Here is a 25693-nt window from a genome sequence, read left to right on the forward strand (position 1 = left end):
GCACTCTGAGGTTAATGGGATACCCAACTGGAAACCATACGTCGTGAGCAATAAAATAGCAGCATTGCAGTATTGGCTCTTTTGTTAAAGCTGATGCGGTATTTCAGCACAATTAGATTACATTCTACCTTTTAAAAATCTTTAGAATAAGTAAGAGAGATATGCTGATTAAAAAGAACATATTCTTGAAAGTTGCCTTTATTTTTTAGGAACAGAAGAATTAAATGAGGATCTATACAGAGTGCTTAGGATAAATGTATTTGCCAGTTGTTTTCATTCTACCTCCTATTGAAAATAAATTTTCTGGAGAATATTCCAGAGAATGCCTCAAGTGAGGTTTCTAAAATTATCATCAGGAGTTATAATATAGGATTGTTTTAAATCGAAAATGAGGGACATCCCTTGTGGCGCAAAGGCTAAGAATCCGCCTGCCAATGCAGGGGACACGAGTTCGAGCCCTGGTCTGGGAAGATCCCACATGTCATAGAGCGGCTAAGCCCGTGCACCACAACTACTGAGGCTGCGCTCTAGAGCCTGTAAGCCACAACTACTGAGCCTGTGTACTACAACTACTGAAGCCTGCGTGCCTAGAGCCTGTGCTCCACAACAAGAGAAGGCACTGCAATGAGAAGCCTGCGCACTGCAATGAACAGTAGCCCCTGCTTGCTGCAACTAGAGAAAGCCTGCAGGCAGCAATGAAGACCCAGTGCAGCCAAAAATAAATGAAAAAAAAATTTTTTTAAACTGTCAAAAAAATTGAAAATGATTGAGATCTGTTTAACTCTGGAAAGAAAAAATTCCTTATGTCATAATATTTTACATTTTTTCTACCTAAATTACAGGTAGTGAGATATATTAATAATTAAGACATCTACGTAACTAATATATATCTCTCCATATACCCATGTTTTCACAGTGAGTTTGTATCTCTCTGTACCTTTCTTTTTTCTCCAGTATTTCTCTTTCTCTTTCTTGTGTCTCTGTCTTTGTCTGTACACACATGTACATAGATTTAGAAAAAACATGTATATATATAATTTAATATTCAGATCAATATCAGTATGGATATGCATATGTGGATAAAAAGCAGGGATAAGAAAATACATCTATTCCCATTTTTGAATACAGTTTTATCCCAAGTTCAAAACAAAACATATCAAGAGCTGTTTTTATAGCCTATACAAATTCTGTGAGCATGATCAAAAGAATATATCATATATTGTAGAGCTGTTGTGTGTATATGGAGGTAAAATTAGGGGAAGAAGACTATAACTCAGTGTACAGAGTTGAACAGAAACAAACAAACACTCTAAGAGAGGATGGTATGTAAAATGGGTTCAAGCTGGCCTAAAGTAGTGACCACTCCTTGATGGCCATGGCTCAATAATTGGGCTTCTGTTATATTAAAAAGAATATTAAACCAGTACAAAACTATCACAAAGGATTCAAAAAGCATATTAAATAGACTTGTCCCCAACACAAGTAGTTATTGATTTTTAAATTGCCTACAAAGCCTATTGCATGTATCAACTGAAGAGTAGATAAATAAGTGTGCTATATCCATACAATGGAATATTATTTGACAATAAAAATGAACTGTGGATACACACTACAACATGGGGGAGGGAAAGGGAAGTGACTGTTCATAAGTCCAAAGTTTCTTTCGGGAGTAATAAAAATGTTCTAAATTTAGATTGTTATGATTGTTACACAACTCTAAATAATCTAAAAACCATTGAATTGTGTAATATAAACTAATAGACTTGTAGGTATGTAAATTTTATCTCAGTAAAGCTCTTAAAGTCTATTTGCAAAAGTTTTCTGTTGGTGGGGGTCATAATTTGTTGAGATTTGATGTTTGCCAATTTTATTTATTAATCATTGATTTAGAGTTTTTTTCAACTGAAGCTTGTCTTCCACTGAAAATGTTTTCATAAATATCAAGAATCACTTTTTAGTTGAAATCTGTAAATTCTGGAAGGAAAGCCTGATGGTTGGCTCTCTTTATAGACCAGGAGTTTTTATAAAGTCAGAATTGAGTATACATATTGATGAAGACTCTTCATTGACAAGTGTACCTTTAAGAACAATTGAGGAAGAGAAAACAGCAAAACTTGCTGTTCTGAAGTAGTGAAGTGTTGTTCTCTAGTCATTCTTGCATGAAGATTTCTGAAATCTTTGTTTTGTCTTATTTTATTACTTGCTCATCTTGTTTCTTACTGCTAATAAGATTAACTGAAAACTCTGTAGTCATCTTATTTGAATGTTCTGGAATCCCAATACAAACTCTCTTTCCTTCTAATTAATTGTTAAATACAACAAAATTCTGTCTTCTTACCATTCACTCCCCAAATATGTCACCCTTAATATACCTGTATGTCTCTGGTCTTCCCATACTGGTCTCTTTAGAGACAACTTCCCATTTCTTCTTAACAAACTATCCCCATTGCTTTTCCTAAGACGCAAATGCCTTCCCCTTGCAAAAGCATATCTTGATTTATATGTCACATCATTCTGTTATCTCTCACTATTTAATTTTCTCATGCATGTTACCATGAGTGTGTGTTTGCTCTTTATTCATATATATATGCTTGGTCTTCCTGGCTATATTACAGGAAGAAAAAATAGCATCACATCTTTGATATGTCTCGATACATGAATAGTGCAATTCCTGACACAAATACATGGAGTTATATTCAAGAAACTGTTATTTCTTGGTTAGCACCCATGTTTTATTGACTAAATTATGAAAGTCACATATATCCCTGAGCCTAATATTGAGAAAATTAGAGTTTTTATTTCCATCAGCTGAAACTGAGACTGTTGTTTAGGCTGAATAATGGTTTTCAATGACGGTTTTCCACTTGAAATATGTGATATTTGTACTAACACCATCATTCTAACTTTGCTGTTACCTTTATCTTACTGATCTCAGTACAAATATTTGGATCACAAAAAGAATATTTTTTACCATATCTTTGGGAAGAAAATAATAAGTATATCATGATCTTAATATACCAGAGTAGATGATGACATTTTCATGTAATGTATCCTAAGAAAGATGTCGAGTACTTATTAAATCAGTAATCTGCTTGAGAACCTAAATGTCAATAAGTATACCACTAATTTGCTAATCAGTTCTGGACATTTTTATTTACACTTTATTGACCACAGCCAGGTACTGTATTCAGCATTGGGGACACAATGATGAATTAATCAGTACCTGTTCTCGGGAACTTTTGGCTCTCGTGGGATGTGTCAACAAGTAAACTAGAAATTATAATCCAGTATATCAGTTAAGTACGACATATTACAGGAGCATGAGGAAGAGAGCCTACTCCAATATTAGGATATTTCTGAGACAATTTTTAGAAGAGAGACTATTTAAAATCTGCTCCAAAGGATGAGTGGGAGGATTAACCAAGTGAAGGACTACATGTGAATATTCCAGGCAGAGGGAAATGGATATACAAAGGCTTGACAGGAATACATGCATGCATATTACATTGTGAGTGTCTTACAGTCAGCCCTCTGTATCCACAGGTTCCACATCCATGGATATGGAGGGCTGACTGTATATTTACTGAAAAAAATCTGAATATAAGTGGACCCGTGCCATTCAAACCCATGTTGTTCAAGGGTTAACTGTATATTCCATGAGTCCACATGTAAATTTAAGAAACTCCATCATTTCACAATATACACACATATTGAATCACTATGTCATATACCTAAATCTAATATAATGTTATATGTCAATTATATCACAATAAAAAAAATTAGAAAAGAAACTCCAGAGCAAAGTTTTTTTTTTTATTTTGTTGTTTTGTTTGTTTGTTTACTATCATCTACCATCCCCAACACTCCAATCAATGATAAAAATGACAAAATGAAGTATTTCCAATCAATGACAAAATTAAGTATTTCCTCCTTCAGGAAACTGGTATTTTTATCAGTTCAGCAGTATAATGATCACCTTACCTGCTTGCTTTCTCTTTCGGAATCTGAGCTTCTTGAGAGCAGACTCATGTTACTTATATATTTTATTTCTAAGAACTAGCAGTGTATTCAGCACACACTTCCTCAATATATAACTCTTGAAGTGAACTGAACTAAACTAATTGAAGTGCAGGAAGGTAACATGTGTGAGTGCCTTTGTGTGTTAAGACTGGGCAAGGCACTTCACATGTTTGCATAGAATGCATCAGATCGTTCAACCTTTGCAGTAACTCTGACATAGCAATGCTTGATATTTTTTCTAGAATTAAAGAAAATAGAGCATGATTCAATGAATATTAGTAATTTGACCAAGGTCACACGGTCACATAGTTTTATGGAGCGGAACCAGGTATTGCTATCCAAAACCTGATTCCTGTCCTGTCTCAGTACACAACCCTCCAGGATACCACTGCAGGCATCTGGGGGTGTTTTCTGACTGTTGTGATTATCTCTGTGTTTGGATGTGTCAAAAAAAAAAAAAAACTCACATGGGTTATCATAAAACATGGGTTATTAGCTCAGTGGCCCTTATAAAATGTACACAAGGAGGTTATTTTTTAAATTTGTTTTCATGCACTATTTTTAGAATCTCTCATTACCTGACGGCTCTACCCAATTAGGTATATCTTCCTTGAATGCACTTAATTGAAGTGCTTATATGTAACCAAATGGTGACTTAAATATTACTTGGAAAGATCAGTGTTAATGTGAGGTGATGTTATGACACTATTTTGAAGAGAAGAAAGAGAAAGGATAAACATTATCTGTACTGTAAATCATTTATTATTTCAAGATTAATGTCCTGGTTTTAAGATTTTACATTATGCAAAAAAGTCTTTAAAATGGCCTCTCAAAACATTCTGGAGATAGATGGTGGTGATGGCTACACAACATGTGTGAATGTACTTAATGCCAATGAACTATAAACATAAAGTGGTAAATGTTATACTATGTATATTTCACCACAATGCAAAAAATTGGCCTCTTATCCAGCCTTCTTCTTTGGTCAGAGAACTGTATATATTCTTTTTTGCTTTAATGGTGCTTCCCATTTTTTATTTCCTGTTGGCATTCACAACTTCCAACTGGATGCATGTAAATGAATGCCAGGCTTATAAACCAAACAAAAGCTAGAAGATACCATTTATTGGAGATGTATCAGTGGGCTACTAATGTGGGGTTCAAAGACAATGGGGATAACAGTTCCCTAGCAGACTTGTTAAAAACACAGGTATCCTGGACCTCCCGGAGAGATTCTGCCTGGCATCTCTGATGGAACTCAGAGGTCTGTTTTTTGTTTGTTTGTTTTGGGCGGTACGCGGGCCTCTCACGGCTGCGGCCCCTCCCGTCGCGGAGCAGAGGCTCCGGACGCGCAAGCTCAGCGGCCACAGCTCACGGGCCCAGCCGCTCCACGGCATGCAGGATCCTCCGGAACCGGGGCACGAACCCATGTCCCCTGAATCGGCAGGCGGACTCCCAACCACTGCGCCACCAGGGAAGCCCCAGAGGTCTGTTTTTTAAATGGCCTCCCCAGAGGACTCTTATGGCTGATCCTAGAACCGCACTTTAAAACCACAGCTCCTGGGTCATCGAACTACAATACCAGAGAGCCAGACCTCTACAGAAGCCACCTCCTGTGTGAGGCAGGGCAGCAGTGGTCAAGCATATGAGGTTTGGAGAACAACAGAGCCAAGTTCAAATCCCTGCTCCACTGCTCACTAGCTGTATGACTGCAGCTAAATTATGAAACCTCTGTAAATGCCAGTTCCTTGCCTCCAAATGGGAATAGAAGAGTACATTCTGATATGGTTATAGAAACAATTAAGTAAATCAGAGTGTATCGCCTGACAGTTAATTGCCCAATACAAGGTAGTTTTGAGTATTATCTTATTTCATAAATTCTAAAATGAACACATTTTTACATTTAAGTATCTATGGAGTCTTACAAGTGTAATAAGTTGTGTAAAAACTTCGATTAAAACTTTTTATTAAGTGCAAGAAAGCACTGTTATCAACGCATATTAGAGATTAGAAGAAAAATAGATGTGTATTATTACTACTATGTTCAATAAAGCTTTGGTTGCTGAGTATGAGAAGTTGCTGCAGGTCCTGAGTGACAGAACGGTTTTCAGTGGAGGAACAGCACTGACAATCCCTAAAAAAGAGATCATTCATACATCTGACAAAGAATGATTTAAAAAGAAAACTACTCTACATAAGATTATATTTAAGATGTGGAAGAGAAAGGATATGTGTAGAAGAGACAGCCCTATTTATGAAGAATCAGCAGTCAAGTTGTTGGTTTAAAATGTATCATAAAAGAAACAGAATTATCACAAAACAATGATTACATCAGATTTTATGCTGTTAATAAAAGCTTTTGAATGCATGAATGAGAGAATAGAAGTGAGAGAGAAAAAAGAACACAGCTGACCTTCCCACATTCAGAGATTGAAATCTTGAGTGCACTAAATCTTGGTTCTTGGAGACACTAACCTGCAAATGTGAAATTCATCAATGCATATCATATCATCTGAAAGGAGATTCATATGTACCGTGCATAGTTCGATTCTCACTATGGTACAAAGACTCGTTAGTCTGTATTTCTCCCTCTAATCTCTTTATTGAGCTCTAGTTTAATATCTCCAAGGTTTTGTGAAACAGTGACACTTACCTGTCCTGTGTTACCTTGTTGTGTCTATCATACTAGATTTTGCTGCTTATCAGGGCTCCAACCACAGGCTTATACTTATCGCCTCTCTTCCTTATTCACACTCATCCAGCATGTTGTCATGTTTTGTAAGATTTTTCTTCAGAATTTATTTTTCTTTCCCTACCTCCTTTCTATAAAACTTTGCTTATTAAAGGCCTTTCATATGCCAGGAATTCTATACAAACAAGATAAACTAAAATCTCTTACTTCATTTATCATATTGTCTAACAGGAGAGACAGTTATCTAAGAAAAGAATTCAACAAAAAATTTTGGAGTGTTACAGTAAATATGTGTGCAGGTCACCTTAAGAGCACAGAAGATGGGAACAACTGACTCCCCAATAATCAATAATAACGTTTTATAATTAATTTGTAATTATGTAATAATTTTATTGATATTTAGTTATTTGAATATTAATTTACATTACTAATAATATTGTTGTTTGGACCAGGCAAAATGGCCCTAAGAGCCATTTATCTTAGCTATTTTATAGATGAACAAATGGAGAAAGAGGGTAGGTGACTTGCACAGCATAACATAGCTAACAGGTTACAGAGATCTTAGCACGTGGCTCAGCTGGGGGATTGAAGAAGAACTACGCTGAAGGAGGTACTATTTGCTCTGTGTCTTGAACAATATTTAACCCTGCATTTCATGGCGATAGGAACTAGGTGCTTAAGACAAAATAAAATGTGGATAATCTGAAGATTTGGAAGAATGATTTTATAAAAGGTGAATTAAGAGAATATAATTAATGAATGAAATAGAAGGCACAGAAAGTATCTGAGGTGGAAATAGAAGCACAGAAAGTATCAAAGAAGGCCCACAAGTGAGACACAATCTGAAGGTTTCAAGAAATGCCAAGAAAACCAGTGTGACTAGAGAAGAGTGGGCGAGGTGGGGAGGAGAAAGAGATGAGGTAAAAGGTGTCAGTCATTTGATTTGGGGGACTTGTAGACCTTGTAATGCTTTGAGCTTTTCCCTCCTCATGATATGGGACATCAGCGAAGAAATTTTTTTTTTAACATCTTTATTGGAGTATAATTGTTTTACAATGGTGTGTTAGTTTCTACTGTATAACAGAGTGAATCAGCTATACGTATACATATATCCCCATATCCCCTCCCTCTTGCATCTTCCTCCCACCCTTGCTATCCCACCCCTCTAGATCGCCACAAAGCACCAAGGTGATCTCCCTGTGCTATGCAGCTGCTTCCTACTAGCTGTCTATTTTACATTTGGTAGTATTTATAAGTCCAATGAAGAATTTTTTTTTTTTTTTTTTTTTTTTTTTTTGCTGTACGCGGCCTCTCACTTATGTGGCCTCTCCCGTGGTGGAGCACAGGCTCCGGATGCACAGGCCTTAGCGGCCATGGCTCACGGGCCCAGCCGCTCCACGGCATGTGGGATCTTCCCGCACCGGGGCACAAACCCGTGTCCCCTGTATCGGCAGGCAGACTCTCAACCACTTCGCCACCAAAGAAGCCCCCAATGAAGAATTTTGATCAGAGTTGTGGCAAGGTATGATTATAGGAAGGCAAAGGGAGGAGCAGAGAGATAGTTGGAAAGTTATTAAGACAATCCACAGAAGGGGGAATGGTGGCTTTGTCAGGGGAGCAGAGGTGTAGGTAAATCAAATTCTGAATATACTTTGAAGAATCAGGGGAATTTGCTGGTGGGTTGGATGTTGGGTGTGGAAGACTATGAGATGTCAATGAGGACTCCAGAGTTTTTGGTCTGAACAACTGTAAGAATGGTGTCCTCTTAACTGAGATGAAGAAGAATTCAGGAGATGGTTATTTGACATGATGTCAATTTTGGAAATATAACTGTGGTGCCAATGTGGCGGATGCCTTGGAAGGGATCATAAGTTAAGGCAAAGATATCGGTTTGGAATCTCAGTCATGTATGAAATGGTGATGATATTCTAACAGGGACCATGGCAATAGAGAATGGGAGGAAGAGGCTTGGTTGAAGACACTGCTGAAGTGGTTTTGTGAATGGGTTGTATGTAGTAGAAGGAGAAGGATCTAAAATGGGAAACTCCAGGGTGATGACCAGTAGGGCCACTTCTCAGGCGTAGTTCTGGGAGGCCTATATCTTTCCAATTGTGCAAATACCAAGAACGTAGAGCCTTTCCTGTTTGAAACCACTTATATTCACCCTCGTTCATATCCTTCATATCAAGATTAGCTTCAGAATGGGACAGTCTTTCTAGCTCTTCTCACTTCCTTGTCATTTCAGAAAATGAATAAACCAGGCTTTCAGATTTAAGATGTTCAAAATTTTAATTCATATGTAAAATTCCAAATTATGCCTGAGCATTTGCAGTAACTTTTTTTTGTATTTTTCCATATGTATTGACATATAACATTATATTTGCTATACTACAAAATGATCACTGCAATAAGTTTTGTTAACATTCATTACCTCACATAGTTAGAAGTTCTTTTGTGATAAGAACTATTCAGATTTACCATCTTAGCATCTTCAAATATACAATGCATTATTGTTAGGTACAGTCACCTTGCTGTACATTACATCCCCAGAACATATTAATCTTACAACTGGAAGTTTGTACTTTTTGACCACCTTCACCTATTTCTCCCATCCTCCACGTTCCTTCTCTGGCAACCACCAATCTGTTCTCTCTTTCTATGAGTTCCACTTTTATTTGATTCCACATGTAAGTGAGATCATGCAGTATTTGTCTTTCTGTGCTTGACTTACTGCACTTAGCATGTGCCCTCCGGGTCTATCCATGTTGTGGCAAATAGCAGGATTTCCTTCTTTATCATGACTGAATAATATTCCATTGTGCATGTATGTGTGTGTGTGTGTGTGTGTGTGTGTGTATATATATATATATATATAAATGCATGTGTGTGTATATATATATATATATATATATATATATATATAAAACATCTTTATCCATTCATCTGCTGTTGGAGACTTAGGTTGTTTCTATGTCTTGGCTGTTGTAAATACTGCTGCATAGGGGTACAGATATTCTTCCAAGAGAGTGATTTTGTTTCTCTGCATATATACTCAGGAGTAGGATTGCTGGATCATATTGTAGTTTCATTTTTAATCTTCTGAAGACCTGCTATACTGTTTTCCATAGTGGTTGCACCATTTTACATTCCCATCAACAGTGCAAAAGAATTCCCTTTTCTCCACATCCTTGCCAACACTTGTTATGTGTTGTCTTTTTGATGATGGCCATTCTGACAGGTATGAGGTGATATCTCCTTGTGGTTTTGATTTGCATTTTTCTAATGATTAGTGATGTTGAGAATCTTTTCATGCGTCTCTATGTATTCTTTGGAAAACATCTATTCAAATCCTCTGCCCATTTAATTGGGTTGTTTGAATTTTGATGTTTAGTTGCATGTGTTCTTTGCATGTTATAGATATTAATCCCTTATCAGATAAATGTTTTGCAAATATTTTCTCGGTTCTATAGGTTGCCTTTTCATTTTTTGATGGTTTTCTTTGCTTTGCAGGAGCTTTTAGTTTGAGGTAGTCCCACTTGTTTAATTTTGCTTTTGTTGCTTTTGTTTTTGGTGACAGATATAAAACAGTCATTGCTAAGACCAGTTTCAAGGTTCTTACCACCTATGTATTCTTCTAGGAGTTTTATGGTTCAGGTCTTATGTCAAAGTCTTTAATTCATTTTGAGTGTCTATGTATGATGTTATACAGTGGTCCAGTTTCATTCTTTTGCATGTGGCAGTCCAGTTTTTCCAAAACCATTTACTGAAGAGACTGTCCTTTCTCCATTGTACATTCTTCACTCCTTTGTCATAAATTAATTTTCCATATATGTGTGGATTTATTTCTGGGCTCTCAACTCTATTCCATTGATCTCTCTGTTATTCTGCTAATACCATGCTGTTTTTATTACTATACTTTGTAACATAGCTTGAAATCAAGAAATGTGATACCACCAGCTTTGTTCTTCTTTCTTAAACTTGCTTTGGCTCTTCAGGTTCTTTTGTGGGGCCAAATAAATTTTAGGGGTGTTTGTTTATTTCTGTGAAAAATGCCATTGGAATTTTGATAAGGATTGCACTGAATCTGTAGATCACTTTGAACATGTTAACGTTATTAGTTCTTCCGGTCCATGAGCATGTAATATCTTTCCATTTTATTTGTGTCCAAAAGTTTACAAAGCTAATTTAGTCTCCTGTCTTCCATCCCAGCTCCCCAATTATCACACTTGTTTTCCCCAAACACTTTTTGCATTTTGCTATTCCATTCCTCAGAAAAGTTGAGTGGTTCCAAACTCTCTCCAAGATGACAAGCACCTTAACTTGCATCAAAGATCTTATATTTGGACCTAACTCCAACTCTCAACTTTATTATTTAATGCTCTCCAAAAAGAATTGCCTAGTTCACTGGAGACCCACTATTTCTCCACACTACTGCCCAGTGCCACTCTCTGCCCATTGTCCCTGCCTGCTCCGAATTTCAATTTCCAGATCAATCTTCCTAAAAATCAACTCCAATCAAGCCATTTTCCTACTCAGAAGCACATTTTTACACTCTATTGCCTAGTGATATAATTACAGACTCTTCCCTTAGCAACACTATCCTGCTAACTCAGTAGTTCTGACTCATTTTTCTCATACACATAGTTCACAGAACAATGCACTCCCATCAGTAATGTATCACATTGCCTACAATGGTCTTCAAGGAGCAGAGCAGATACACTTAGGGGTACAGAGCAAATTCTCCTAGTAGCATAATTGTTATATGTATGTAACCAATGCCTCTATAGTAGTTACTGTGCGCCAGTCACTTTGTGAGCACTTTAAAGGGTATTTCATTGAATCCACTTAACAGTCCTGTGATATAGACACTGTTATTGTTTCATTTTACAGATGAAGAAACTGACATACAGAAAATGTAAGCAATTTTCGCAAGGTCACATGGTTAATAAATGTTTAGCACTAATACCTGATATCGCTGAAGCTTGGTTTCTTTAATAGTAACAAACAGTAATAATAATGATAATAATAATACCTACTTCACTTCTCAGTCTTCAGCCTATGCTCTTAATTCCTCTGGCATACCTCCTCTCTCCTTGGATTTCTGCCACCCACCCATACCAACACTGGAAGATGAGAAATATTGAGCTCAGTAATTTTCATCAAATTTCAAAAAATTCCCTTTGTATTTTGAAAGTGGCCTGAATCAACCAAGCCTCCAATGACTGTTACTTCTCTGATCTCCTGGATCACTTTTCTAAGATTCCACTCATGCTTTACTTATTCTATACTACCTTTGTTATAATCAAACTGTGAGATATAAATCACATCTCTCCAACGAGACTGAAAAATTTCCACAACCAAACTCATAATAGACACTGTAAATTTTGATTTCCCAATTTTGTTAATGGTTCCTCTATCGAAGTTCAAAATGACTTCTATCTTCTCTCTCTTCTTTGCCTAGTCCATATCCACATACAATTCACCTCTAAGTTTTGGTTCTTCATCCATCCCTGATACCACTCTCAATCTCTTGTAACTTTTCTATCTAAAGGGTGGGAGCCCATCCATTAACAAGGCCAGGGTAAACAAGCAATGTATTGATGGTTATTATGTTGCTTCATAATTCTCATTACTTTTTCCCCAACTATCATAAAAATCTTGTATCTGGTTATCCAGATCTGAGTCTTTGACCCCTGGTATTCTCCTAAATTCTACTGCCAGTTTAATCTAAGAGCATCTCTCCTGCTCCCATACATCACTCTTCCCTCCCTACCACTGTCTGCTGAAATAAGAACTCACTCTTCAATCGGTATCAGAATGTCTACTCCTCACACCCCTCACTTTTCCTTCCAACCTCATCTCTTATTACTACACTGCATGTTATACCTTCTAAGCAAACCAGACCAAAAGCTACTCCCATAGAAGTTCTATTTTTCTACCTCTATACTCTTGCTTGTGCTATTTATTTCACACAAAAATGCAAATGACATAAGTCAGAGGCTAGGATGAGTTAAGAAAAAATCTCCTAAGTTTTAGGCCACAGGAAGGACATATTGAGATGGATTAAGTAGCCCTCAGTGTCATCTTTAGAAATCCCCACATCTTGACTCAATATTTATCTGGATTTCCTCTACATCTCTTGATACTTCAACACTTTCTATCATTGTTTAGCACCTGATATCGTTGAAGCTTGGTTTCTTTAATCATAACAAATAGTAATAATAATGATAATAATAATATCTACTTCACAAGATGGCCATGTGGGTTAAAAAACATAAATTTGATATTATATTATCTCTAAAAATTTAAGTATTGCACATAGCAGGTACTGAAAACTTGTTAAGTTTCTTCCTCCTGTCATGGGTGAATATTATTGCCCACTTAGCTGAAGGGACCTGAGATCCACAACTGAATTTGGCTGCCAGAGTAAGCAGAGCACAAGAGCAGAGACCCCATAGAATAGTCTACTCAGGGGGGCAGTGACACATAAGCCACTGACCTTAGGGAGGCTCTGAGCCTGACCGTCCCTCACCCTTCTGTAAAAGATAAGATGGTAAGTGTTAGCAGAATAAAACTCTTCTAATGCCCTAGACTTCTGCCTGAGCCAGTCAAAAGGACTAAAATCACATTCAGAAGGAATGGTGTTCTGACTGGGATTCAGTGCTCTTCAGCCATATCTCTATGAGCCGCCTGAAGTCATCCTCCTGACTATCCTCCCACCACACCTTCACCCTCTTTGAGACCATGACCCTAGAAAAACTGTGCCTGAGGTGGCGCATGAAATGGCCCCAGCTGGTGGGAGGGGAAGACTGCAGAGCCTGGGAAGCAGGCAAGGTCTGAAGCCAACATCTCTGCCATTTTTATTCACCTACACAGTCTCTAAAGCAGTCTTTGTTCTAGGTGAAGTGGGAAAAAAAAGTGGTTAGAAAATATTGAACTGACAGGGGCACAACAATAAAAACACTATCTGTTTTCACGGAGTGCTCTAGAATTAAATTTGTTTGAGTTCAGTTTTTTCCCTCCTCATTTCTTATTACTTTCTGAATTTTCTTTCTCCAGTATCTCTCTTTACCTTCTCCTAGCTCAGTAGCCTCCTTTGAGCACTGTTTCTGACATTAGGCTTTTAAATATATGCTATTAAACATTTCTTAACTCGATGTAATTAAACAAAGGAGGGAAGTCAGTATGAATCAACGACAAGCTGGAGAAATAAGCAATTTTTAAGGAAATGAAGTTTTATTACTCTTAGGGATATACTGAAGCTATTGATAACAGTTCACTTAGGACATGAATGGCTGCCTTAACTCCTACATAAACACATATTACAAACTTACTGTTTGGAATAAAATATGTATGTGTTTTTCATTGCTTTTTTGCTAAAGACCTTTACTTTTTAGACTAACATTATTTCTCTACAAATTGCTTTGCAAACTTTTTTTTTTATTTGAACATTGCAGATATTGAGATATAAATGCAAATCTCACTTGTTTAAAACTTGGTGCTAATGAGGTCAAAACCACACAGTAAATCTCTGTATCTGCCAGTTATCTCTATTGTGTGGCGACAAGTGTGTGAGCAACCAGCTCTGGTCATAAGAAGCACTGGGGGAGAGAATGCTGGTGAATTCATCCAATATGCCTCCACAAAATTGGAAAATGACTCCGTTTTGGCAGGCATGTACCCGTGGTCAGTAGCTTCATCTTTCTTCGTGAGCGTCAGTTATCTTGAATTTAAAGATAATTTTAGTACCTTCATTGTTACTTTAATACTTTATTTGATATTTCAGCTTTCTGCTATGTGGTAGTGTTATTTAAAATTTCCTCTTTTCAGTGACACTCTTGTATGTGTATTTATATCCTACCTGTTAAGTGCTAATAATACTATGTGAGCTTATAGAATTGCATCTGAACTCTGAAGGAAAAATAATGATCCATTTCATGAGATGAGTGATTTTTACAAACTCTCATTTCAACTCAAAGAGTGTTTTTTTTTCCCTTGATTAAAATGTATTTCTCGATTAAATTAAAATGCAAATATAGACGGTCTGTGTTTATGGTTATAATAGAATTATTTAAAGAAGGTTCTAAATCAACCTGCTGCTAATATTTCATGCAAGAACTGTGGGTTTTATTGTTGGGCCAGTACTGCCGTGTTCCATTTTCAAGATTATTTAAAGTGCTATGAAAACTTAATCATATTGCCCAGGTTTTATCAGTTTTTGCCCAGTCTTCTCTAGGATGTTAAAAGGGACTGCTTTCCTATATACTTCTTAAGTTATGTTAGTGATATTGGAGAAATATCAAGTACTAAAACTTTAGAACCCCTTGAAACTGAGTTATGAACAATTTACTATTTGTTTTAAAAAATATATTTTATTACACAGAAGTGAATCAACTCTCAAATTTAAGAGAACCATATTTAATAATTTATTATGAAATTAAAGATCTGAAAAATTACTTCAAGAAACCATTTAGTCCAACTTTTTAATTTATATTAGATATATAAAATATTTGTATTAGAAATTGCATCTAATGCTATGGATTTAATTATGATCCTTTAGTATTTTTTTAGCTTTCTTTTTTTTTTTTTTTTTTGGAAGTGTCCTATCACTTTTCAAACACATTGATTAAAATAATTCTTAAATAACATTTATAACTTGATCTTTTTTCTTTTTTTGTTATTTTTAGTGACCTCAGTGAAAACCAAATTCAGGCAATTCCAAGAAAAGCTTTCCGTGGGGCAGTTGATATTAAAAATCTGTAAGTATTTTTCCTAATTGATACTGTTTTTTTTAATTACCCATTTTCCAAGTTTAATTTATATTAAATAAACTGTCAGAAAAAAATGGTGAAAGCCTATATACATCTTTATGCTTCCTTAGGAGAGCTTGTAACAATAAGTTTTAAGTTGTTTTCACAAGCTATCTGAAGATATTCTCGTTTAGAAGATGTCTTGAAACTGAAGTTGTTATCAAATTCATTCTTCAAACCTTGTGATTAATCTTGTGAAATCTAAAGAAATTATTTGATTATAAGGTATTAACAATGTATTTTCTTCCCCTTACTGTGAGCTAATTTCAATAGCTCCTTTTTCTCTTGTTATCAGTGTTTATTGGAAATGCAGAATATTTTTTTTCTGGAAAGAGTAGATAATATTTTCTTGTTAGAGATACCTGTGGCCTAGAGCTACAGCTTTTAAAAATAGCTTTTAGATCACCATTTTCATTAAATGCCAACAGTGTGAGAATGAGAAAATTGTCTTTCCCTTTGTGTGAATACTTTTCTTGCATCGTTTCCCTCTTATATCTTTATGAAAGGATATATGTATAGCCTTCTTTAAAAAGTAAAAGAAAAGGAAAAGAAAACTATGTTTCTGTATTATCCTTTGATAAATCTTTAATCTAGTGTCTTGTGTACATGTGTTTTTTTTGTAAGTGTGGATAGCTCTTTACATACCAGATTTAAGATCACAGTGGCAATCCTAATATCATTGATATATATCTTAATAAATTTAAAAATACCTTGTTAGCCTTTAAAAATGATGGTTTTTGACTCACCGTGAATCTAAAACATAAAACATTTTCTGTAGCTTTTCCATTAGTTTGGAATGTGGGGGGAAAAGGCCCCTGTGTGCTGAGATTAACTATCAGGAATTCAGTATTTCTTAGCTAGTAATAAACAGGGCAGGCACTTTAAGAATTAACTTATATTCCAAATTTTCCATGGTGGGATCCAACAATATTTCTCCAGTAGCGAAAGTGAGACAGATGTTTTCCTTCGTCAAAGAAGACTGTTTATAAAGCTACAAGTTATGACCTCTACATCCTCCCCTCAATGTAATTTTTTTTTTAAATTTGTAGTTTCTAAGTGTATAGGTAAAGACAGAAAAATATAGACTTCTAGGTATAAATGTGTAGAGCCGTCAAAATCCTGGCCCTAGGTTTTTATGAGCATTTACATGTTAAAGAGATTTTATTTGCTTTGTTTTTAATCTTTCATGAAGACTTAGGGAAGTCTTCAGATAGATCCAGAGATGTAGGATGTTCAAAACTGCCTCTGTATATTATGTCTGATCAGAACAACATAAAGATACCTATGTAACACCTACCCTAGTTGCCTATATGTCTCTGTAAAAGGACAGTAATGGCCAAAGTTGACCACCCTTTGAGAATGCCACTTGCAATCTTACAATAGTATTTTCTCTAAAGCCTTAAAACAGGTGGCTTTTAATCTTAGCAAAGATATTTAGGGAATCCAAGTCTATTAAGTAATCCTTCTCCCATATGTAAGGATGCATTTGGAAGTGAGATACCGGTCATGGTGGGATTCTTCCTTAATTCCTCTTCATTTATTCTTTAAAAACGTGATTTTAAAAGTTTAGAGATAAGAAAAGTAAAATGCTAGCCCTTGTAGTTTGAAGAAAGCAATATTCATTTAGCAGGATTTTTGAAATATTTCTCCCCACGGCATCATCCCCCCTCTCTACCATTTTAAAGGCAGTTATTATGTATACTGTGAGATGAGTTTAGGACTGTCTCAGAATCTCTTGCCATTTTTTTGTTTTGTAAATGTGACAAATCAGTAAACTTCATTGAGCCTTAATTTTTACTTTTATGAAATCAGTACAATAATTTCTTACATTTGCTGTGGTTATTAGAGAAAAACCATATGTGAAAAACCTTAAAACAGTAATATGCTACAAAATATAGTACAGTATTCATTCAGCAAGTATTCACTAATCAACTGCTAGAAGTTAGCACTGAAAAATTTATACTAAGGAGAGAGGAAAGGAGAACATAAACTAATTTGTAATATTAGTAATCGATCAGATAGACCCATGTCTATCATGGGTCAATTAGACGTGGAGCTGCAATAATGGGGAAAAAATCTATCAGAAAGTACTAAATGAATATACACAAGACCCTGATTTATAAACAAATTAAATGCAACAGGCACTGAGGAAAGAAAGAGATAAAAGTATTGATATTGCTTGAAGTTATCAGGGAATACTTTAGAAAAGAGCTACTGAAAGAAAATATAAAGGAATCTTCAGGGAGGTTGGTTCATAGTGGTGAGTAGTGGCCAGTAAAAGCAGACTGAGAAAGTAAGAATTTATTAAGACCTATGCAAGGCCTGAGTTCTGGGTTTCGATTGGTTTGGAGGATTAAAATTAAAGTGCAGTGGAATGTGTGTGTGTGTGTGTATTGTGTGTGTGTTGTGTGTGTGTGTATGATGTAAGGAATATTACCTTTTTTTCAAGGCGAACCAATACTAATTCGGAATAGCAGCAGTGGTAAAAAGCGTAGCAATCTGCATATGGAGGAAGCCAAGTAGAGTGGCATCCAGATGATTTTAACTTTGGAGGTTTCTGTTCTTATGGAGGAAAGGGGGCTTAAGAAACTATGTGAGTGCTAAATGATGATGTGATGATCAAAAGAACAATTTATTCCTGCTACGCTCAATGCCTTCCATGTAACAGTGTGAAAGACCATGAGAACATTGAAACACCACAATGCATTTACAGGTTTATTTAATTAAATAAGATTATAGTTACAGTTTTCTAAAATTTCACATTTAAAAAGCATTTTGCTATAATTAAAAAGTAGTTCAAACTACATTATTCAAAAAAAATTTCAATTTCATGGGACTTTGTATGTTTTATCATTAAAAATTAAGAAGGATATTTGGTAAAATACGTTAGAACTGAGAGTAAATTTTAATTTGTATTATTGTTAAAATGGTAACTGTATGTCATCAAGTAATGACTCAGTAAAAGTCCATAATTATTGACATTATTCATATTATTAACATTCAGTGTGGGAAGGAGAGGCAGAGTGCTTTGTCTTATTTATTATTCCAGTGTGTACGTTTACAGTTTGGACGACCCTGCATGGTGCCATAATGGCTAGTATTTCGAGTCATTCAGGGAGTAAAAGAGAAGAAGTAAGACTGCACAGAAGGAATATGTGCTTTAGTTGCATCAAGCCAATATTTTGTATAGCACTGTCTAAAAGACTAGTCTAATGCACTGTACCGAGTTTATTGGATTTACCACATATTCAGGCCTTATTCAGAACAAATTCCAGTTATCAGAAGATTTTCACTGGAAGCACTTGCTTTAATCTTGTGGATTGGCTAAATATGCTCAAGGCAGCATCCTGACAATATGAAATTGATGCTGTGGAAATTTTGCAAATTAGCAGATCTTATTCCTCTTCCTCCAGGCAAGCCACAGTAAAAACTATTCTAGACAGCTGGACATTTATCTTGCTGTTAAACATCTCCAGGGAGAACTTCCCATAACTTTTTGCCTTACCTCTATTAATTTCCAAACTGGATTAAAACACTTTATATTTTATTTTGTTACCCAATTTTCTCCACCTGCTACTTAAACCAGTTTCTTTTTTCTGGCATTTTAGACAGTGAGATCTGAGAATAACAAAATCGTATTAAAATATCAACTAAATAATAGTGTTTATAAAAGTCACTGGCAGCACTTTTACGTAGGATTTACATCTGTGTGTTTGAACTCTCCAAGTATGAATTCAAGTACTGATACCATATCATTACCAAATGATGCCTCACCAAAATGATAATCAATGTTTATATGATTTTCCTTGATAAACTTTGTATATATATTTAATATATTTAACACTGACTAATAAAGCCTTGGCTGCCTCCTGATCAATTTCTGAACAAAGACATGTTACATTGTGCCAGTTTTGTTTACAAGTATGTATGAGGCATTTCTATTTAATTGAATAATTTAAGAGAATATTCAAATTATAATAAATCTTGCCTTATTGCTGAGACTTGCAAGATTATTCTCTAAGTAGGTATTTTATGAATATAAAAATTTTCCAAGAGTCTCTTGTTTTTATGAGAAATCATTTCTAGTCATGTTATCTTAGGATTTAAGCGAAGAAGTGCAAATATATGAACTTAAAAATCAAATGGATTGCCAATAGTTACTCACACTGCAAAAGCAAACTCTAACATACCTTACATTAGTTTCTTTAATGAGTTGAACCTGAATACTTAAAATAACTAAATTCCAACAAGCATTATTTTAGGTAGACTTTTTAAAGTACATCATACCTGGTTTTTATTCTTCTTTCATGTTGCAGTATATCCTCAAAATGTACTCCATGTTCCAAACTTTACTATTTACTGTTCATTAATAAATACATTCCTTTTCTATTTGCTTGCATTATACCAATTCTATTAAATTATCATCTGTTATGAATCTTACCCTCCTTTTCTAATAAAACTACCTGTTGTTAAAAAATAGGTTAAGGAAAATATTTATATTCATTCTTTTATAACACACATTAGTTTACGGACAAGGTTTATAAGATGATTTAAGTTATAAGATGATTTAGCTTTGTTCTCTTTGAGTAAGTCATGGTATCATTTGGGAAACAAGAATGCATGGCCATGAGTTTTTTAGGAAACAGATAATCCAATTTGGGATGCACTGATTCTTAGTGATAAGATTTGGCAAATAGGAAAGAGAAGGTTAATCTGTATGTTGCTACACAGCTATTTATGTTATTTAGAAATTTAATTTTTTTCTGGAACTCTGTCATCTTCAATTTATTTTATTAATGGATCAACTAAAACCCATAGGAGGAAAATTCACAGTTCTATACTAGGTACACAAAAAGACATATATTTTGCTATTTTTTCACACTTCTCTATTTTAAAATATCAATCTACTGGTTTCTTTTCCTCTATCATCTGCATTCTTCATGATGATAAGGGAACAAGATTGCTCACATAATATAGAATAAAGATGTAACAATCAGAAGAGTGTATTATATATTTAACCATTCAAATGCAAGACTTACTTTAACTTTGTCCTATAAATTGTCATATTTATAAAATGTCTACAGTAATCAGCTACTTTTCATGTTTAGTTTACTACATTTCTTGTCATACTTAATTACATACTTTTTACATAATTATCATAAAAATAAAATCCATTTATATCAAATTGAAATTGTAACTTTTAGTGCCCCTAGCTCCTCCCAAAAGTGTTTTCAGTAAGCCTGAGGCTGAAGAGACTTTGAAAGGGAGGTTGGTTTCTCACTCAAGGGGCTTGCTATCTTTAGCATTAGATTAAATACCACATACAGGTCTTTAGTGGGAGGTAGAACCTTCTGAACAAACCTGTAACAATGGCTCTTCATTTAGATAAATAGCAAATGAAGTTGAGTTTTATGGTATAAGGACCAGGGCCTCTCTTAACATCCAGAATGCTGCCTGTGGACATAGGGGACAACCAGCAACCAGGAGTTGTCTGGGTTCTTAGATGTAAAACGTATTAGGAACTCAGCAGTTGCCACAGTCAGTACCATGGGAACTGTCCATGGTCCTAGCATTTGCCTGGTTTGAACTCAGTCTAAAAAACCACACTGAATTGTGATAATCCACAACAACTATGGTCAAGTTTGCTACCAATAACCTCTCCAACATCGCATTTTGCTGTCTCTCCTGGGTGCCTTAGCACTCTTTATTACTGATAGCTTTCTCTCATGTAAAAATGAGTCTAAATAACATATCTTCATCAACATTTTCCAAAACAAAAAAACTAAAAAGAAAAAGAACACAAGACATTTTGATTGAATAGTTGGGAATCTAATTCACATATGTATCAGTATAAAATAGTAATTGTCATGATCTTTCTGTGGCTGTGTGTTGTCCTTGAGACAGAACAGATCTTTAGGTTTCTTACTTCCCCAACCCTGCACAGCCACTCTTTTCTACCTCTGAGCAATGACAATAACCTGCTAATTGAGTTTTGATCTCCAGTTTATATTCTCATTAGATAGTTGTAACATTGCAGCCAGATTTGTTTTCATAAAGCATTGTTTTTCATCCCATCACTACCTGGTTCAAAATCATGCAGCTTATTAAAAACAAAAACATTTTGCTATAGGCATTATGGCAAAGCCTTGGGGATTTAGCAGAGTATTGTCTACAGTAGCTCTGCAGGGTCTGTAGGAATATAGGCTCTTCCCTGAGAGAGCAGCGACTTTTATCAAATGGCGTGCCATCTAGTCTCTTTAGATATTCTGACTAGTCCCAACATTCTGACACCCATGCAGGCTCCCAGCCCTCTATCCTCCCGAATCTGCACACAGGTTCTTCGCTCACATCAGAATGTCCCCTCTCTTGCACACATTTACTGTGAACATTGTAGAACCTCTGCTCACAAGTGTTCTTTGAACCAGTCTCCTCCATAGGGAATGCCCACTTTTATTTCTGTCTTACTGGATTCTATCCATCTTTTAGGGATCAGGGGATTTTTTTTTTTCTCTTCCTCACATGATTATTTTTGCCTAGGGTAATCTCTTCCTTTTCTGAAATTCTGTAACATTCTTCGTCTACTGGCTTCTTCCTTGAAACTTGGCCATTAGAAATTCAGCTGAAACCTCCATTCGCAGAATGAATAGCTCCTGAATTCTTTTCCTAGCCACCTGTGTATCTAGTGAGGGCTTCAGCAATACATAGATTTAAATTTGAATCAAGGTTTCACTAAATATTTACTACCTATTTTGCATAATTTATTGAACTTCTGTGAGCCTCATTTTCTTATCTATAAAATCAGAGTAATGATAATACCTACCTTTTCAAGTAATTGTGAGAAATAATGAGACAGGTATATCTACAGACCCTGCCATTTGCTATGCATTCAATAAATGCTAGCAATTATCATTGTCAGTTTCAATTTCTACCTCCCTTGATTAGTCTACTTAGATTTACCAGAACATGAAGGTCAACTTAGTTCTTTCCTCCAGTGTCTATTACCATCTCTGTTAGAACTACCTTTAGCTTCCTTCTAATAAAGTATCACATGGATATAACTTTATACCACAGCTTATTCCAATAAAAACTGAGATTCTTTATTCCTATGAGAAAAACAAAATGTTACTTGAAACATTGCAAAAAGGTTAAATTCTCAAATAACATAAATTATTTTGGATTCCTAAGAAGAGTCCTTTCCTTGGTTATTTTCTTCATTAATGTCCAGGCTAACACAGATGTGCTTTTATGCCGAGGTAAATAATGTTTGCTGATACTTCTCTCTAGGATGTTCATTTATATGGATTAATTTAATTTTTTTTATTCCCTCTATGTATTATAATTTAAATCTTGAACTGTTTCTTAAACAATCATTATTAGCATAAGATTTGTATATTTAGGCACTCATATTCACCTGAATTTTATACACACAGGGAAGAAATAGAACAGATCCTGCCCATATCCTTACCAGCATTTTTTTTCTTTTTCTCCCATTTTATTTATGTTTTATCAGGTTGCTTTTAAAATAGTGAAATGTTGTTTTTCCCTCATACTGACTGTAGTCACTTTGATGTGTTTTAAGTCAACTAGATTCTTGGAGTTTGTCATCTTACAGTGTGAGATAAATATGAACGAAACTTCTTTCTCATACTTAAAAAACCCTGGAAAAGTGGAGCATAGTCATAATAATTTTGTTGAGACATTGAGAAACTCTGCCTGGCTTAGAAATTATTAAAGAATTTTTATGTTCACTATTGTTTCAGAGTTAAGTATATTTTATGGTGTTCTAATTTTTACAAAAAGAAAATTAGTAATAAGATTTTATTACTTGGACACTGCACTGAAATATGAATTTTCTATGAGTAAGGACAAAACCAACTAAAGTTAATGCAGGAAGGTATGTTTTGTATATAACTCAAACAGTATGGTATCTAGATTTTTTTAAATGACAACAGGAAATCCTGAAAAAGACTTACTTACAAGTAACAGAATGGTGAGGGGATATGGGGATATATGTATACATATAGCTGATTCACTTTGTTATACAGCAGAAACTAACACAATATGGCAAAGCAATTATACTCCAATAAAGATGTTAAAAAAAAAAAAGTAACAGAGTGCAGTGTCTCCAGTTATATTTCAGGATGCAAAGTAAGCAAATGTCCAACCGTTTTTGTCATTTAATATACCTCTTTTTTAAAATTTATACTTAGCAACGTTATATATTGTCTCTCATACTGAAAATTAATCAAAATCTGAAACTAGGCTATTTTTGGTCTTAAAGACAATCAGATCAGCTTTAGAAATTTTATGTGAGTGAGGCACAGAGAGAGTGATCTCTCTTAATAAAAACATACTGCATTGGGTTTCCCTGGTGGCGCAGTGGTTGAGAGTCCGCCTGCCGTTGCAGGGGACACGGGTTCGTGCCCCGGTCCGGGAAGATCCCACATGCTGTGGAGCTGCTAGGCCCTGTGAGCCATGGCCGCTGAGCCTGCGTGTCTGGAGCCTGTGCTCCGCAACGGGAGAGGCCACAACAGTGAGAGGCCCACGTACCGCAAAAAAAAAAAAAAAAAAAAAAAAACATACTGCATTCTCTAAATTTACCAGTGCTAGGAAAAAATAAAAAAGGCAGTCTAGAGTTATTCTAGAGCATCAGAAGAGGAGCACTTACCACTGAAAAGAGAATCATAGAAAGTTAATGCTGAGAGAAATCTTAAAGATAATATATTTTTTAACAACATTATTTTCATGAAATTAAAAATAAAGCAGTTGCTTCAAGTCACACTCTTACAAACTAGGACAGTGGCGGATCAGAGAGGATGGGTCGGAATTTGAGCAGAAACAAGAGAGGAGGGCTGAGGGTAGGAAATGAGGAGAAGACACAGCAGTCTGGGCAAGAACATGTAGGCTAAAAGTCTGAAAGCAACCACCAGTGTGGTACTATCCATACCGTTCTTCTCCTGGGAAAATAAGAAAAGCACCAGCTTGCTTTCCCCTGGGAAGTACCTCCTTTGTCAGGAAAGGCTCCTCAAGCCGTCTCTGATGCACCTAGTGCTCTTATCATCTAAAGATCAACAAATTTACCTTATGTTTGAGTAAATAGCTGTAACATTACTTTTTGGAGAAGTAAAAAAAATTTTCCTCTTACTAATTCCTTAATTTGGAACAATTTTACGGCACAATTTATAATCACATCTAAACATGTCACTAAACTCTTGGCTGAACAGATCCTTTCCTGTTTACAGAAAGCAGAAGTGCCCAGGATTTGAGAGGTGGTAGAGAAGGAAGTGAGTAGCATGAGAGGAAACAAGGTGAAGAAAATTAGTCCAGAAACTCTGAAATAAATTACACTTTTGCATAGTTTTGACACTGTTTATCTTGAACCATATGCAGACAAATAGAGGTTTGTGCAGAGAGATTTTCTCATGAGCAGTCATGCGGGTACAACACTTTCCATAAACATACCTTTAAATACTACAAAATCTACCCACTGATGAAAACATTATTTACTTTGATTTTCATTGTCCTTTCAAACGAGTAATGTTTTCACAAAATACCTTCCTTCTCAGAAGATATTTGAACTGAGATATAATGGCATTCAGGAAACTTTTAGGGATGACTTTGGTCCTATGAGAGCTGAATATTCTTAATGGTTTAGTGCCAATAAGGGCTTAGATTTCTGTTAAGAATCAGAAGAAGCATATAACCATGAGCAACATTAAAGAGGGGTAAAATTAGAAAAGTTTCCAGCAGCGTCTCAACTTCTAGTGATATACAGAAAGTAATCTGTCTTTCAGTACTTGTAGGACAAGATTTGCTTGAGTGCTTTCTGGCAAACTAGGGCTTCCCCTTTGTGTATAGTATGCATGATTTAAAAGAAGCTGTGTCAGCACTGATTTATACATTGACAGCTAAGGATAATAAGATATGGGCAAACATACAGCTCACCCTTTTACAGATTAACCTGGAGACTGCATTAGGCAAATTTGATAGCATTAAAAGATTTTGCCAATTTGTCTGGAAACAATTTCTCTTTTGTAGTGTGTCAAGGGTAACACTTCATGCCATTGTGCTAATTTAAATGGCTTTGATAAATTGTTCAAGAGGTTAGAGAATAGTAGTGAAGATATATATTTAGCACTTTAAAATTTAAAAAATGGCTATTAACTTAATT

General features: G+C 35.4%; 1 protein-coding gene across 2 annotated transcripts in view; it reads left to right on the plus strand.

The window, feature by feature from the left end:
• The window catches only part of SLIT2 (slit guidance ligand 2), a 377012-nt gene that overhangs the window by 217375 nt on the left and 133944 nt on the right, over positions 1–25693 (plus strand). For both annotated transcript variants that reach the window (XM_082611084.1, XM_082611085.1), the window contains exon 5: positions 15400–15471. In XM_082611084.1, coding sequence (XP_082467210.1) covers positions 15400–15471 — 72 coding nt within the window. The remainder of the gene's footprint in view (positions 1–15399; positions 15472–25693) is intronic.

The sequence above is a fragment of the Mesoplodon mirus genome (assembly GCF_964341445.2).
Source record: "Mesoplodon mirus genome assembly, chromosome: 2".
Taxonomy (NCBI): Eukaryota; Metazoa; Chordata; class Mammalia; order Artiodactyla; family Ziphiidae; genus Mesoplodon; species Mesoplodon mirus.